Source organism: Dendrobates tinctorius, unplaced genomic scaffold (assembly GCF_039654945.1).
Source record: "Dendrobates tinctorius isolate UK_male_01 unplaced genomic scaffold, ASM3965494v1 ptg000028l, whole genome shotgun sequence".
NCBI lineage: Eukaryota > Metazoa > Chordata > Amphibia > Anura > Dendrobatidae > Dendrobates > Dendrobates tinctorius.
Window position 1 is genome coordinate 14165102 of NW_027361696.1, and position 18299 is coordinate 14183400.

Sequence of the window (18299 nt, forward strand, 5' to 3'; positions counted from 1 at the left end):
TGCATGGAGGTGCTCGGCAGAGCCGGGATTTACATTACTGTGCATAGAGGCGCTCGGCAGAGCCGGGATTTACATTACTCCCACGTACATCATAGATAAATGCCCCTTACTGGGGAAGGAGGGGGGGGGGGGGTGATCAGGGACATGGGCTTAAGACACAAGTGCACCCTAATATCAGGAGAAGCCATCTCACCCCCAGGGAGAGGAAGCACCACAGGCCCCAATTACAGATGCAGATTTCCGGTATGGCCTTGGCCCGAAGCCTGGGAATGTGGAGGTGCGCGCCCCGTCCTCATGCCAGCTCCCCCTCCCTGAACAAACAGTGGCAAAGCAAACAGTGCAGCTGGCAGTGGGGATGTGCCATTCACTGGCGAGGCTCAGCGACACCCCACAGGCACCACACTGTACGGATCGCCGACAGCATCCCCCCCATCATAGGAACTCACTGTCATTCCTGGAGACCACAGAAAGCAGGTGAATGACAGGATCTCACAGGACGTCTGTGGGGTCCCTCTCCCCACCGGCATGTATGCGGAGGATGGGGGCAAAGGGTGAGACGGGGGCACACTCTCTGCAATGTAGTCTCCCACTGATGTGAAGACTCTGAAGTGGGACCCCCCCCATACAGGACACTGCCCAAGACACTGTCCAGTGCGGGACCACCGAAGACATCACGAGGTCTTCGTAAATGACTCAGCCCCACCAGTCATCATGGGCCTATGTCACCTGGACTTCCCCTTTAAGCTCTGCTGTAATGGACGATATTACTGGTTATCACCCTGTGGACGCACCAGACACAGATTTTCGAGGCGAATGTGTTCTTGCACGACACCATCACCCTGTCATCTTCACTTCACAGTTTCCATCCGCCATGACCCCCCCCTACACACACATCCTCATACTGATCCCAAAAAAAACAAATCTGTCCCTGCAGGAAGCGCTCTCTTCTCCCCTTACATGTGGTGACGACCACAATCATGTAACACAATGCAGCGAATGCGCGCCAGGCACGGGCAGGAAGAGTGGAGCGTCGGCTCCATGCACAAGCCCCTACATGTCGCATCCACAATCGCACATTTATCTCACACGTTACATACCACCTCAGAGCCGCCACCGGGTGGGGTGGATCGCACTCCAAATCACTGAGGTCACCTTTACCCCTTTCACCTGATATGACACCTATGACCTGTGGTCCAGCGGGTCCAATCATATCCATGATCCCCACATGACCCAGACCATACTCCTGGGGTCCAATCACTGCCACTTTGCCATTGAGACCCCCACAAGTCTGTATTCAGGGGGAGGAAGAGACGCACTTTTAGGCTATTTGCACACGTTGCGGATCCACAGCATTTTTTGCCACATGGATTTGCACCAAATCCGCAAAGGGTACCTCAAGCAATGTTAAACAATGGGAATCCAGAATTGGTGTGCACATGCTGCAGAAAATTCCGCACCGATTCTCAGCGTTTTATTTTCCGCAGCATGTCAATTCTTTTTGCAGATCTGCAGCGTTTCTGCACCCATTGACTTCCATTAACCCCTTCGCACCCGAGCCTGTTTTTGCCTTTGTGACCGGGCCAATTTTTTCAATTCTGACCAGTGTCACTTTATGAGGTCATAACTCTAGAACGCTTCAACGGATCCTACTGATTCTGACATTGTTTTCTCATGACATATTGTACTTCATGATGGTGGTAAAAATTTTTAGATATGATCTGCACTTATTTGTTAAAAAAAAAAAATCAAAATTTGGCAAAAATTTAGAAAATTTTGCAATTTTCAAACTTAATTTTTATGCCCTTAAATCAGAGAGTGATATCGCACAAAATAGTTAATAAATAACATTTCCCACATGTCTACTTTACATCTGCACAATTTTGGAAATTTTTTTTTTTTTTTTTAGGAAGTTATAAGGGTTAAAAGTTGACCAGCGATTTCCCATTTTTACAACAAAATTTGCAACACCATTTTTTTTAGGGACCACCTCACATTTGAAGTGAGTTTGGGGGGTCAATATGACAGAAAATACCCAAAATTGACACCATTCTAAAAACTGCACCTCTCAATGTACTCAAAACCACATTCAAGAAGTTTATTAACCCTTCAGGTGCTTCACATGAATGAATGGAATATGGAAGGAAAAAATAAACATTTAACTTTTTTTCACAAACATTTTACTTCAAAACCATTTTTTTTTATTTTCACAAGTGTAAAGAGAGAAAATGAACCACTAAATTTTTTGTGCAATTTCTCCCGAATACGCCAATACCCCGTATGTGGGGCTAAACCACTGTTTGAGCACACGGCAGAGCTCAGAACGGAAGGAGTGCCGTTTGACTTTTTCAATGCAGAATTGGCTGGAATTGAGATCGGATGCCATGTTGCATTTGGAGCCCCTGATGTACCTAAACAGTGGAAACCCCCCACAAGTGACCCCATTTTGGAAATTAGACTCCCCCAAGGGACTTATCTAGATGTGTGGTGAGCACTTTGAACCCCCAAGTGTTTCACTAAAGTTTATAATGTAGAGCCGTGAAAATAAAAAAAAATCATTTTTTTTTCCACAAAAATGATCTTTTAGCCCCCAATTTTTATTTTCACAAGGGTAACGGGAGAAATTGGACCCTAAGAGTTGTTGTCCAATTTGTCCTGAGTACGCTGGTACCCCATATGTGGGAGAAAACTACTGTTTGGGTACACGGTGGGGCTCGGAAGGGAAGTAGTGACGTTCTGAAATGCAGACTTTGATGGAATGGTCTGCGGCGTCATATTGCATTTACAGAGCCCCTGATGTACCTAAACAGTGGAAACCCCCAATTCTAATTCCAACCCTAACCCCAACACACCCCTAACCCTAATCTCAGCCCTAACCATAACCCTAACCACAAACCTAACACCAACACACCCATAACCTTAATCCCAGCCCTAGCCCTAACCCTAGCATTTTTTTTTTTTTTTACTTTTTTTTTTATTTTTGTCACAAGATCGCTGCCCTGCGATCTGACTCATAGTAACGCCACTTCACCTCTGATCATCTGTCAGTGTGAGATCAGAGGAGAAGCAGCGTTACTATGTGACAAGATCGCTGCCTGGCACATAATAACGCGACTTCTCCTCTGATCTTACAATGACAGATGATCAGAGGTGAAGCAGCGTTACTGTGTGACAAGATCGCTGCCTGGCACAGCTGTGCCAGGCAGCGATCAGCTGTGCCAGGCAGCGATCTAGTCACACAATAACGCTGCTTCACCTCTGATCAGCTGTCAGTGTTAGATCAGAGGGAGAAGCCGCGTTACAATGAGGGAGATCGCCGGGAAACAAGCAGCTTTCCCAGCGATCGCTCCCATTGGCTGCTGTGACGCTGACGTCATCGGGACCTGAACCAATCAGGTCTCGATGACGTCGGGGGTCCCAGCATGCATTGCGCACCGGGATCCCCACGTTGTAAGGTATGTGGGGGTCCCGGGGGGCACAAAACCGCCGACAGTAGATAAACGTCGGCGCTGCACAAAGCCCAGCAAGCGCCAACGTTTATCTACTGTGGGCGGTCGTGAAGAGGTTAAGTCAGTCAAATCTGGAGCTAAACCACAGGTGTAAAAAGGTCTGCGGATTAGCGTGCCAAAAACGTTGCGGAAAGGAAGGAGGAAGAGTGTGTGAGTGAAGAATATGTGGGTGTCTGTCTGTAGCCAGGCATCGTCTAATGGGACTACTATGCCCAAATGGCTATGTCTGCTGTCACATATAACAGTGACAGCATGAGCCGATGATGGGACAGTAGTAGTCCCATCATCCGGCGACTGCGTTCAATTGTAAAAAAAAACAAACAAAAAAAAACAAAACGCATTATTCATCACCGGAGTTCGTGCTGTCACTTGCGGCACCGCTGCGTGAGAAAACTCTCAGACAGCGGAAGTGCTGTGAGAGCACGAGTTTCGGTGAACTCTCAGTGATGCACTGCAGGAGCGATTATCTCCTGTCAGTGTATCACCGGAGCCGTGCAGTGCGGTCACATCTCCAGATGTGACTGTTCTATATATGAGATCGTCGTGGGACACTTGGTAATTGGACGTTGGACAGGGAGTATTTGTGTTGGTTTACCATTTCATTTTTGTTGCAGGAGATCAAGGGAGTCGGGGATTAGGAGATGCATTAAGTATGGTAAATTGAGATTCAATAAAGGAGTCTGTGTGATTATTTCAAATAGAGGACTTTATTCTGGCTGTGTCTTTATTTACCATATAACTATAAGCTTAGTAATGGATGGGTATCTTATTGATGCTTCTCCATTACTAATCCGTGGACTTGATGTCACCGGACAATACAAAGGTGACATCAACCCCACAAATATTACCCCACTTGCAACCGCTACAGGGCAAGAGTGAGGCTAAGTGCCAGAATTGGCGCATCTATATGATGTACCATTTCTGGGGCGGCTGAGAGATGATGTTTTTAGCCTCGGGGGGTGCCAATATACATGGCCCCTTCCCAGGCTATTAATATCAGCCCGCAGTTGTCTGCCTAGCCTTTGCTGGTTTGATTTTATAGGGAAACCCCAAGTCAATTTTTTTCTGCTGTTCCCTTGTAAACTAGCTAGTAAAGGTTAAACAAACATCTGTGACCTGATAGTAATAGCCTGGGAACCTTTATGGCTATTGGTTCCTTACCAGAATATTAACATAAGCCCTCAGCCGTCGGCTTTCCCTCTGCTGGTTACGAATAAAACAAAATAAACAGATATTGAGTGTCACTCAAATTTCGTATGTGTGTCTTTCATTTAACTTTTTATGTACCATTTTATTAATGAGGGTATACACTATATTCACTTATATTTGTTTTGTGTGTAAACATATTTGAACATGGTATGTAATGGAGAATGGAAAAGAAGAGGTTGGACAAGGAAATTACATCACAGTTTTTTTTTTAGTTAAATATATCTTTATTTAGCTTGCAAATCTGCACAAAAACATGCAGAATTTCAACTGCGTTTTCTGCCAAGAGTGGCAGAATCCACACAGAGTTTTACAAAGGCAAATTCACCACTCATCCTAATTATTATTAAAGAGGCAAAGAACAAAAAGGTTACACCCACGAAGTAGTAACATGGTGTTCCCCACCCCAGGAGAGGTGGCCTGACACCCGCTGATTATATAGCAGCGTCAGGAATGGGAATGAATGAGACTCATCCATAAGAATGAAAACCGGAACCTGTCTACTCCCATCGTCCTCACCAAAGCACTGGCAATGACCCCCAATCTACAGACTATCACAAAGACACGCGGTCGGGCCCTATGTCGTTTGTGAGAAGCGTCATAGCACCTGTAATCCCGACACCACCACCGCTCGGAGAACACGTGCGATTTACAATATCTACACAAAGCTTTTATGTCCGGCCAACACCAAAGACATCCTGCCAAAAAATGTAAAGTGCGGGAAGAACAGTTCATCTGCAATCTGAGCGCCTCCGCCATCAGATTGTCAGTGCAGGAGATTATCTCCCCTGGACGGGTGAGCGACCCGCGGTCTCCGACATATACCCCACTGCTGATCAGACCTAAATGCTATTCACCAAAACCACTGGAAGGCGCCATCGAGCCACAATCCACTGCAGTAAATGGGGCCCCCCTAGTGGGCACATCAACATGAACCACAGCTTTACATGACACTATATCACAAGCGCCATGAAATCCTCCCCGGTGATGCACATCCAGTCAGGATATGGGAAAGCTCGGTGACAGTATATGCTGCGGTTACAGTCCCACAGGCAGCTCATGCAGCTTTCCCAGCCCCCCAAACAGCAGCCCTCAGTGTACACATGGCGTCCAGTCCACGCCTGTATGTGAGGATTCCCAGTGTCCGGTAACAAATGTGTTTTATGGCGCTGGGAATACAAAGGTGAGATGTGCACCTATAACCAGGGGGTGAGACGTCACCAGGAGGCCAAGGCCGGCATTCCTCAGCGTGAATCAGGGCCGCACCCCATCTCTACGGCGACTTCAGAAACATTTCCGGGCTGAATACCACACAAACTGTCTCATGGAGCCGGCGCCCAGGCGGAGATTATAATATATATATATATATATATATATATATATATATATATATATATATATATATATCCCCCATCCTATTTGGGGAAAGAATGAAGGGTCACTTCCTGCTCCAGCACAATGTACGGTCCCTGACAGCTACCCTGACCATCACACACCTGTACATGATGGGGGGCGACGGGGACCGTCACACATCTGTACACGATGGGGGGGGAGAGGGACTATCATTCACCTGTACATGATTCGGGGCAGCGCAGGACGGAGCTTGCCCTTATGTAACCAGAGGTGGTCTTACTATCAGAGGTCCGGTCACATGCTCGCTCCTACGCAGAATTAGTAAAGGGACCAAGTAAAAATTGTAAAACCGCAGCACGAAACTCTGAACACAAGAGACTATTGTGTGCGGAGAGGATGGAACGGAGTGCTAGTAACAGCAGATTGAGGATTTACTGTATGGGACCCCCGCAAGGAGACGCCCCCCCCAGCTCACATCGCTACCTATAAACTGTGTATAGCCACTAACCAACAGCTCTACAGCTCCCCCTACAGGGTCTCTCTTATACCACCCCTGGAGTGACGACTGTGCAAGGCTTGCAGCTTGGCACCGACACCCAGTACAGTAGGCAGCGCCTGCTCCCCGTGGGGCCAGAGTTCTATATTTGATCGCATAGTTCCAAAATTCACCATTAATCACTTCACACGCCTGATGTCATCGTTGCCACCGACTCCTCATTAACAATAGGTGCAGAAATCAGCCGCTAAAAGGAATGATGCCACCTCCGCCCACAGCACCAGTGCGGATGGGGGGAGATAGAGAGATATATATATATATATATATATATATATATATATATATATATATATATATATATATATATATATATATTTTCACACATCAGAGCCACTGCTCCCATCAAATACTCCATTCAGGCAGTGTCTGTGAGACTACAACTTCCAGTCCACATCAGGAGGGGTGACAGGCTCAGCCATGGCACGCACCTGACGAGCGACTGCAGGAGCACCCAATCATAGAATCGTAGAGTTGGAAGGGACCTCCTGGGCCATCTGGTCCAACCCCCTGCTCAAAGCAGGATTCGCTAAATCAACAATCCATACACCCGACTGACAGGGGCACCCCACTGCAGTGGACCCACCGCTTGCTCAGCCCACCCAGGGAATCAGGCCATTGCTTGGGTTTGGCTTCAGCAACTACTGAGTCACTTAATGTAGAAGGAGTTAAGGAGGCGAGGATTAACCCTGTCACCAGTGCATGGGAAAGTAAACACGTCAACATGTGTGCATGCACCCAAAGCCAGCTCCCCGGAGGCCACCAGCACCCTGCGCCAGCTCCCCAGAGGCCACCAGCACCCTGCGCCAGCTCCCCAGAGGCCACCAGCACCCTGCGCCAGCTCCCCAGAGGCCACCAGCACCCTGCGCCAGCTCCCCAGAGGCCACCAGCACCCTGCGCCAGCTCCCCAGAGGCCACCAGCACCCTGCGCCAGCTCCCCAGAGGCCACCAGCACCCTGCGCCAGCTCCCCAGAGGCCACCAGCACCCTGCGCCAGCTCCCCAGAGGCCACCAGCACCCTGCGCCAGCTCCCCAGAGGCCACCAGCACCCTGCGCCAGCTCCCCAGAGGCCACCAGCACCCTGCGCCAGCTCCCCAGAGGCCACCAGCACCCTGCGCCAGCTCCCCAGAGGCCACCAGCACCCTGCGCCAGCTCCCCAGAGGCCACCAGCACCCTGCGCCAGCTCCCCAGAGGCCACCAGCACCCTGCGCCAGCTCCCCAGAGGCCACCAGCACCCTGCGCCAGCTCCCCAGAGGCCACCAGCACCCTGCGCCAGCTCCCCAGAGGCCACCAGCACCCTGCGCCAGCTCCCCAGAGGCCACCAGCACCCTGCGCCAGCTCCCCAGAGGCCACCAGCACCCTGCGCCAGCTCCCCAGAGGCCACCAGCACCCTGCGCCAGCTCCCCAGAGGCCACCAGCACCCTGCGCCAGCTCCCCAGAGGCCACCAGCACCCTGCGCCAGCTCCCCAGAGGCCACCAGCACCCTGCGCCAGCTCCCCAGAGGCCACCAGCACCCTGCGCCAGCTCCCCAGAGGCCACCAGCACCCTGCGCCAGCTCCCCAGAGGCCACCAGCACCCTGCGCCAGCTCCCCAGAGGCCACCAGCACCCTGCGCCAGCTCCCCAGAGGCCACCAGCACCCTGCGCCAGCTCCCCAGAGGCCACCAGCACCCTGCGCCAGCTCCCCAGAGGCCACCAGCACCCTGCGCCAGCTCCCCAGAGGCCACCAGCACCCTGCGCCAGCTCCCCAGAGGCCACCAGCACCCTGCGCCAGCTCCCCAGAGGCCACCAGCACCCTGCGCCAGCTCCCCAGAGGCCACCAGCACCCTGCGCCAGCTCCCCAGAGGCCACCAGCACCCTGCGCCAGCTCCCCAGAGGCCACCAGCACCCTGCGCCAGCTCCCCAGAGGCCACCAGCACCCTGCGCCAGCTCCCCAGAGGCCACCAGCACCCTGCGCCAGCTCCCCAGAGGCCACCAGCACCCTGCGCCAGCTCCCCAGAGGCCACCAGCACCCTGCGCCAGCTCCCCAGAGGCCACCAGCACCCTGCGCCAGCTCCCCAGAGGCCACCAGCACCCTGCGCCAGCTCCCCAGAGGCCACCAGCACCCTGCGCCAGCTCCCCAGAGGCCACCAGCACCCTGCGCCAGCTCCCCAGAGGCCACCAGCACCCTGCGCCAGCTCCCCAGAGGCCACCAGCACCCTGCGCCAGCTCCCCAGAGGCCACCAGCACCCTGCGCCAGCTCCCCAGAGGCCACCAGCACCCTGCGCCAGCTCCCCAGAGGCCACCAGCACCCTGCGCCAGCTCCCCAGAGGCCACCAGCACCCTGCGCCAGCTCCCCAGAGGCCACCAGCACCCTGCGCCAGCTCCCCAGAGGCCACCAGCACCCTGCGCCAGCTCCCCAGAGGCCACCAGCACCCTGCGCCAGCTCCCCAGAGGCCACCAGCACCCTGCGCCAGCTCCCCAGAGGCCATGATCCTGAGCAAGCTCCCCAGAGGCCACCAGCACCCTGCGCCAGCTCCCCAGAGACCACCAGCACCCGGCGGCAGCTCCCCAGAGACCACCAGCACCCGGCGGCAGCTCCCCAGAGACCACCAGCACCCGGCGGCAGCTCCCCAGAGACCACCAGCACCCGGCGGCAGCTCCCCAGAGGCCACCAGCACCCGGCGGCAGCTCCCCAGAGGCCACCAGCACCCCGCGCCAGCTCCCCAGAGGCCACCAGCACCCCGCGCCAGCTCCCCAGAGGCCACCAGCACCCCGCGCCAGCTCCCCAGAGGCCACCAGCACCCTGCGCCAGCTCCCCAGAGGCCACCAGCACCCTGCGCCAGCTCCCCAGAGGCCACCAGCACCCTGCGCCAGCTCCCCAGAGGCCACCAGCACCCTGCGCCAGCTCCCCAGAGGCCACCAGCACCCTGCGCCAGCTCCCCAGAGACCACCAGCACCCTGCGCCAGCTCCCCAGAGACCACCAGCACCCTGCGCCAGCTCCCCAGAGACCACCAGCACCCTGCGCCAGCTCCCCAGAGACCACCAGCACCCTGCGCCAGCTCCCCAGAGGCCATGATCCTGAGCAAGCTCCCCAAAGACCACCATCCTGCACCCTGCCAGAGACCATGATCCTCTGCCAGCTCCCCAGAGACCACCACTCTGCGCCAACGCCGGAGACCATGATCCTGAGCCAGCTCCCCAGAGACCACCACCCTGCACCAGAGACCATGATCCTGAGCAAGCTCATCGGAGACCACCACCCTGCGTCAGCTCCCCAGAGACCACCACCCTGTGCCAGCTCATCGGACACCACACGCTGCCCCCCATAGTAATGTCACCAGCCTGCCACAGCTCACCAGAGAATAAAACACCCCGTCCTGCAAGTGTCACGAGTGACCACCACATGCTGCCCTCCAATAATGTCAGAGACCACCACACGCTGCCCCCCTAATGTCACCAGCCTGCCACAGCTCACCAGGGAATAAAACACACCGTCCTGTGTCACAAGTGACCACCACACGCTGCCCCCCCATAATAATGTCAGAGACCACCATAAGATGTCCCCCCAAAATTAAAGCTTGGACCGGAGCCGTCCCACAAACACGTCCTGACACCTCACCTGCGCCCCCCCCTCCTCCCGGGCACTCACCCTCGGTGGTCGGCAGGGACATCTGGCCGTGGCCGCACAGCAGGAGCAGCAGGCAGATGCCGGCGGTGCGGGGGCTCATGTCCGGGCTGCGGCTGCCGCGCTCTTCCCTTAACTTCCAGGACTTGTTTCTGCCGTCCGCTCTACGGATCCAAAGTACCCCGTGCCTGACCCCGCCCCCTGCACGCCTGGTTACGCCCTCTCTCATTCATACCTCTGTCCGGCACCGCCCCACGCGCTCTTAAAGGCACAATGCATCCGGTTCTTATGGCAGCTTTGATCTCCAGGCTGAATGCTGCCCATTGTCCTGCAATAAAGCAACAATCACCGTGATCAGAGGTTGTAATAACCTGAACCCAACCAATCATCTGCCCATTACCACTGATAACCAGGACAATCACCCCATCATACCTGATGAATGTCCCATGTGATTACAAACAAATATTCAAGACGCCAATAAAACATTCACGCCATGGGCAGCAGTCTGACGGCTGCCACACTGGTTGTCAGGCCCTGCTGCAGCGATTGCTCTGGATTTTCCATTTAGGAAAATGGTGGACTCTCCTTGCAGTGAAACTGCGACACCGGCCGTCTCTACCTGCCAAGCATACTGTCACCGTCTCCTGAGCCCAGGTCACTCCGGAGCCTGGCAGGCTGACAACCCAAACAGCTTAATGTCAGAGGTTGGCAATTTTCAGTAACAGAAGACTAGGATATTTGAGGGACAGCCCTTCTGGACTTAATTTTAAGCAACAGGCCAGATAGAGTAACAGAAGTACGAGTCGATGGGCACCAAGGGAGGAGTGACCACTATATAATACAATTCCACTTGTCCTTCAGTAAGGTGCCCTGGAAGGGGGTTACGAAAACGCTGAATTTCAGGAAAGCAAAGTTTGATCAGCTTAGAGAGGACCTTCGCCGAATTGATTGGGACAATGTCCTCAAAAATAGGAGCACAGAAAATAAATGGGAAATATTTAAATCAGTTTTACACCCCCACTGCGAGCTAGCCATACCGTACTGAAATAAAAGGGCTAGGAACAGGAGAACACCAATGTGGCTAAATAAGGATGTATAAAGGGCAATAAATAACAAGAACAAGGCATTTAGGAAGCTAAAACAAGAAGGCAATGAAGAAGCATTAAAAAGTTATAGAAAAAAATAAAATGTGTAAAAAACAAATACATTTAGCAAAAGTAGAAACTGAGAGACTCATTGCTAAGGAAAGTAAAACAAACCCCAAACTATTCTTTAATTATATAAACAGTAAAAAGATTAAACTTGATGGTGTCGGCCCTTTAAAGAACAATGAGGGTGAAATCACAGAGAGCGATGTGGGAAAAGCAAATGTTTTAAATACTTTTTTCTCAACAGTGTTCACACAGGAAAAGGATTTGCCAGGGGAAATGCAGAGTGATAATGTAAACTCCCCAATAAGTATTACCTGCCTAACCCAGGAAGAAGTGCAGAACCGCCTTAGTAAGATTAAAATTGACAAATCACCAGGCCCTGATGGCATTCACCCTCGGGTATTAAGGGAGTTAAGTAATGTGATAGACAGGCCTCTATTCCTTATATTTAAAGACTCTATAGAAACAGGGTCTGTTCCTTATGATTGGCGGCAAGCAAATGTGGTACCAATATTCAAAAAGGGGTGTAAAAGGGAACCTGGAAACTATAGGACAGTAAGCTTTAACATCTGTTGTGGGTAAAATTTTTGAAGGGTTTCTAAGGGATACCATTATGGAATATCTCAATGTTAATAAATGCTTAACTCCATATCAACATGGATTTATGAAGGATCGCTCCTGTCAAACTAACCTGATCAGCTTCTATGAGGATGTAAGCTCTCAAATGGACCAAGGAGAATCATTGGATGTCATTTATCTCGACTTCTCTAAAGCATTTGACACTGTCCCACATAAAAGATTGGTAAGTAAGATGAGAAAGCTTGGGCTAGGGGAAAATGTGTGTAGATGGGTAGGTAGCTGGCTTAGTGATAGAAAACAGAGTGGTTATTAATGGGGCATACTCAGATTGGGCCAGGGTTACTAGTGGGGTACCACAGGGTTCTGTATTGGGCCCCCTACTATTTAATATATTAATGATCTAGTGGATGGCTTACACTGTAAAATATCAGCATTTGCAGATGATACAAAACTATGTAAGGTAGTTAACACAAAGGAGGACAGTTTGCAACTACAGACAGATTTGAGTAAATTGGGAATTGGGCTGAAAAATGGCAAATGAGGTTTAACACAGATAAGTGTAAGGTTATGCACATGGGAAGGAGAAACAGATGCTACAATTACTTACTAAATGGGAAACTGCTGGGGAAATCAGACATGGAAAAAGACTTAGGCATCTTAGTCAATAAGAAGCTAAATTGGAGTGCCCAGTGTCAGGCAGCTGCCACCAAAGCAAACAGGGTCATGGGATGCATTAGAAGAGGTCTGGAGACACGAGATGAAAACATAATTCTCCCTCTGTACAAATCACTCGTCAGACCACACTTGGAGTATTGTGTGCAATTTTGGACGCCAGTGCCCAAGAAAGACATTACTGAACTTGAAAGGGTTCAAAGGCGGGCTACTAAAATAAAAAATGGAGATGGTTCACTACAATACCCAGAAAGGTTATCAAAATTAGGTCTATTTATTCTAGAAAAGAGAAGACTTAGGGGAGACTTAATATATATGTACAAGTATATCAGAGGGCAATACAGAGATCTCTCCAATGAACTGTTTGTACCAAGGACTGTGACAAGAACAAGGGGGCATTCTCTTCGTTTGGAGGAAAGAATTTCTGCACCAGCATAGAAGAGGGTTCTTCACGGTAAGAACAGTGAGGCTCTGGAATTCTCTTCCTGAGGAAGTGGTGATGGCCAACTCACTGAATGAATTTAAGAAAGGAATGGATGCTTTTCTTGTGAGTAACAGTATAGAAGGTTACAAATAACATAATACTATAGGTAGATGGTTGACCCAGCTTAGGGGAAGGAATTTTTTTCCCTATGGAGAAAATTGGCTTCTACTCTGTGGGTTTTTTGCCTTCCTCAGGATCAACAATGCAGAACAGCTGCACTAAAAATAGGCTGAACTAGATGGACATAAGGTCTTCCTTCAGCCTTCAAAACTATGTTACTATGGTGGAGCCATGGGGCCCAACATCCCCAGGCCGCATGTTCCTCATCCTACTGTGAGCCTCCTGCGTGGCCTGAACCTGCTCCCTTGGCTGCAGCGTCTCTAGACTTGCCTCCATCAGGGATGTCACTGGTCGGTGATCACACAGGAGCTGCCGCAGTGGATCCTGATTTGTACAATCAGCGGCAGAACTTTCCTCAGGCGACCATTAATAACCTCAGTGACAGAGTCCGGAGGTGACAGGACTTTTGTATGAGGCTCAGACTCTGGCCTGGAGACAGGGTCGGACTGGGGTGTCTGGGGTCCACCAGGGGAATGGACTCTAGGTGCCCACCCTACAGCTATATGCAAATATCTGTCAGTCGTTATTCCCATTATAGTGGAGCATCGGCTGTAAAACACAGGCGTCTCCTGCACATCTACTGTGTGCCATCACAACTGGGATGTATAATTACAGTAGTTTACATTAATGGGGTTCTTTGGTTAGAACAAGTTATCACCGATCCATGGGCTCCACAGGATAGGTGATCGCTTAGGTCCGACCATTAGAAACTGTACTGATAGGAAGAATGGCAAAGTTTTATCGTTGATAGGACACTTATCCCCATTTTAAAATGGAGTGGCAGGTGGGATATCTGACCGCAGCTCCATTCATTCTCTTTGGAGCTTCTAGAAAAAAAAACAAACATGTGCAGTCACTGAGGGAAAGAATAGATCAGTGGTCAAGTCAGACATGCCACTCCAGTCTAATGGAGATAAAAAGTTCCACATTTTGCTGAATGGGTCCAAGCAGTCAGACCCCCCCCAATCAATACGTTATCACATATCCTGTGGAGAGATGATGATTACTTTTTTCCACAGGAAACCCCTGTAAGTGCATCTCTGACGCTGTGTACAAAGTATTTAATCTCTAGTTGAAATAAAGAATCTTCTAAATAATATCAGAGAGAACAAATGACCGCCATACACAACAGAATCCACTATACCAAGACCAATACCACCACATACAGGAAGAAATACCGCCACACCATGACCAGACAACATAGTGACTGAATAATACTACAAACAATGGACAAATACCGCCACACTATCACCAGACCACAAATTACCACCACATAGTGCCCAAATACTACAATACTGATTATGAATACAAAACCACAATACTAACACTGTTATTACCACCAGTGACATTATACACAGTACCTCTGTATCAAGTGTCAGCGTACAGGTAATACAGTGATCACCAGTGACATTATACATAGGAGCTCTGTATATAGTGTCAGTGTACAGGTAATGCAGTAAACACTGCTTACATTATACACAGGAACTCTATATATAGTGTCAGTGTACAGGTAATACCAGTGACATTATACACAGGAGCTCTGTATATAGTGTCGGTGTGCAGGTAATACAGGGATCGCCAGTGACATTATACACAGGAGCTCTTTATATAGTGTCAGCGTACAGGTAATACAGTGATCACCAGTGACATTATACACAGGAGCTCTGTACTCTGTGTATAGTGTCAGTGTACAGGTAACACAGTAATATCACTGGTGACATTATACACAGGAACTCTTTATATAGCATATAGTGTACAGGTAATACAGTGATCACCAGTGACATTATACACAGGAGCTCTGTACTCTGTATAAAGTGTCAGTGTACAGGTAATGCAGTAATCACTGGTGACATTATACACAGGACCTCTGTATATTGTAGCATATAGTGTGCAGGTAATACAGTGATCACCAGTAACATTATACACAGGAGATCTGTATATAATGACAGGGTACAGGTAATACAGTGATCACCAGTCACATTATGCACAGGAGCTCTGTATATAGTGTATAGTGTACAGGTAATACAGTGATCACCAATGACATTATGCACAGGAGCTCTGTATATAGTGTATAGTGTACAGGTAATACAGTGATCACCAGTCACATTATGCACAGGAGCTCTGTATATAGTGTATAGTGTACAGGTAATACAGTGATCACCAGTCACATTATGCACAGGAGCTCTGTATATAGTGTATAGTGTACAGGTAATACAGTGATCACCAGTGACATTATGCACAGGAGCTCTGTATATAGTGTATAGGTAATACAGTGATCACCAGTAACATTATACACAGGAGCTCTGTACACAGTATATAATGTGTGTGCATGTAATACACTGACACCAGTGACGTCTGTAGTTGAAGTCCTTCATCTTTGCTTTTCATCCATCCATCCATCCAGGCCCCCTCATCCCCTGTATGGGCATCCATCCAGGCCCCCCATCCCCTGTATGGGCATCCATCCAGACCCCCTCCCCCCGTTATGGGCATCCATCCAGACCCCCTCCCCCCCCGTTATGGGCATCCATCCAGACCCCCTCCCCCCCCCGTTATGGGCATCCATCCAGGCCCCCCCTCCCCCTCCCGTTATGTGCATCCATCCAGGCCCCCCCTCCCCCTCCCGTTATGTGCATCCATCCAGGCCCCCCCTCCCCTTCCCGTTATGTGCATCCATCCAGGCCCCCCCTCCCCCTCCCGTTATGTGCATCCATCCAGGCCCCCCCTCCCCCTATGTGCATCCATCCAGGCCCCCCTCCCCCTCCCGTTATGTGCATCCATCCAGGCCCCCCCTCCCCCTCCCGTTATGTGCATCCATCCAGGCCCCCCCTCCCCCTCCCGTTATGTGCATCCATCCAGGCCCCCCCTCCCGTTATGTGCATCCATCCAGGCTCCCCCCCCCCCCCCGTTATGTGCATCCATCCAGGCTCCCCCCCCCCCCCCCCCGTTATGTGCATCCATCCAGGCTCCCCCCCCCCCCCCCCCGTTATGTGCATCCATCCAGTCTCCCCCCCCCCCCCCGTTATGTGCATCCATCCAGTCTCCCCCCCCCGTTATGTGCATCCATCCAGGCCCCCCCGTTATGTGCATCCATCCAGACCCCCCCGTTATGTGCATCCATCCAGACCCCCCCACCCCCGTCCCAGGAGAGAGAGAAGAAAAAAAAAAAAAAACTTTTACTCTTACCTGCCTGCGCTCCCGGCGTCCTCCTCATCTGCAGGTCGGCGGCGCGCTCATTGCAAAATGGCCACCGACATAGCAGAGGCCAGCGGTGGATGTGTGCGCCCGTCGCATGACACTGGCGTCATATGCTGGGAGCACACATGCCAGTATCAATCGTGTGCCGCAGCGGTTCAGGTAATGAATGCTGCGTGTGCGCGCCCCCTGCGCTTTTAAAGGGCCCGCGCCCCTTAATACCGCACTCCCTTCTCCTCCTCTGGCTGGCTCCTTCCCACAGCCAAGGGGAGGGCCCACCAGGGGAATCCCCGGTACACCGCCAGGCCAGACCGAGCCTTCCTGGAGACATCGGAAAGTTTCCATTATTCATCATTTTCAGATCAGCAACATCTCTGTCTGGTGATCTCCATCATTCCCCACTTTCCCTTCTGACATCACAATTTCAATGCTGAGGATTCTGTCTCCAATAAAAGATCCATGATGTGCAGTCCTATAAATCCACGGGGACACAAGAAAACCAAGACAGAAACACGGCACAGGAAGCCAGCACAGATGACCGGCATGTCCCCCTCCACCACCATAGAAAACACCCGACACGTCCCCCTCCCCCACCATAGAAAACACCCGACACGTCCCCCTCCTCCACCATAGAAAACACCCGGCACGTCCCCCTCCTCCACCATATAATACACCCGGCACGTCCCCCTCCTCCACCATATAATACACCCGGCACGTCCCCCTCCTCCACCATATAATACACCCGGCACGTCCCCCTCCTCCACCATATAATACACCCGGCACGTCCCCCTCCTCCACCATATAATACACCCGGCACGTCCCCCTCCCCCTCCTCCACCATAGAAAACACCCGACACGTCCCCCTCCTCCACCATAGAAAACACCCGACACGTCCCCTTCCTCCACCATATAAAACACCCGACACGTCCCCTTCCTCCACCATATAAAACACCCGACACGTCCCCTTCCTCCACCATATAAAACACCCGACACGTCCCCTTCCTCCACCATATAAAACACCCGACACGTCCCCTTCCTCCACCATATAAAACACCCGACACGTCCCCTTCCTCCACCTTATAATACACCCGACACGTCCCCTTCCTCCACCTTATAATACACCCGACATGTCCCCCTCCTCCACCATAGAAAACACCCGACACGTCCCCCTCCTCCACCATAGAAAACACCCGACACGTCCCCTTCCTCCACCATATAAAACACCCGACACGTCCCCTTCCTCCACCTTATAATACACCCGACACGTCCCCCTCCCCCACCATAGAAAACACCCGACACGTCCCCCTCCTCCACCATAGAAAACACCCGACACGTCCCCCTCCTCCACCATAGAAAACACCCGACACGTCCCCCTCCTCCACCATAGAAAACACCCGACACGTCCCCCTCCTCCACCATAGAAAACACCCGACACGTCCCCTTCCTCCACCATAGAAAACACCCGACACGTCCCCTTCCTCCACCATAGAAAACACCCGACACGTCCCCTTCCTCCACCATAGAAAACACCCGACACGTCCCCTTCCTCCACCTTATAATACACCCGACACGTCCCCCTCCTCCACCATAGAAAACACCCGACACGTCCCCCTCCTCCACCATAGAAAACACCCGACACGTCCCCTTCCTCCACCATATAAAACACCCGACACGTCCCCTTCCTCCACCATAGAAAACACCCGACACGTCCCCCTCCTCCACCATATAAAACACCCGGCACGTCCCCCTCCTCCACCATATAAAACACCCGACACGTCCCCCTCCTCCACCTTATAATACACCCGACACGTCCCCCTCCTCCACCTTATAATACACCCGACACGTCCCCCTCCTCCACCTTATAATACACCCGGC

At 51.5% G+C, this 18299-nt stretch overlaps 1 protein-coding gene across 1 annotated transcript in view; it reads right to left on the reverse strand.

Annotated features, from left to right (window-relative positions):
- EPHA2 (EPH receptor A2) overlaps window positions 1-16888 on the reverse strand; it is a 32838-nt gene extending 15950 nt beyond the window's left edge. The window contains exons 1-2 of the mRNA XM_073570231.1: window positions 16416-16888; window positions 10459-10551 (exon numbers count right to left, since the gene is read on the reverse strand). Coding sequence (XP_073426332.1) covers window positions 10459-10551; window positions 16416-16443 — 121 coding nt within the window. The 5' untranslated portion in view covers window positions 16444-16888. The remainder of the gene's footprint in view (window positions 1-10458; window positions 10552-16415) is intronic.
- Window positions 16889-18299: the final 1411 nt, after the last annotated feature.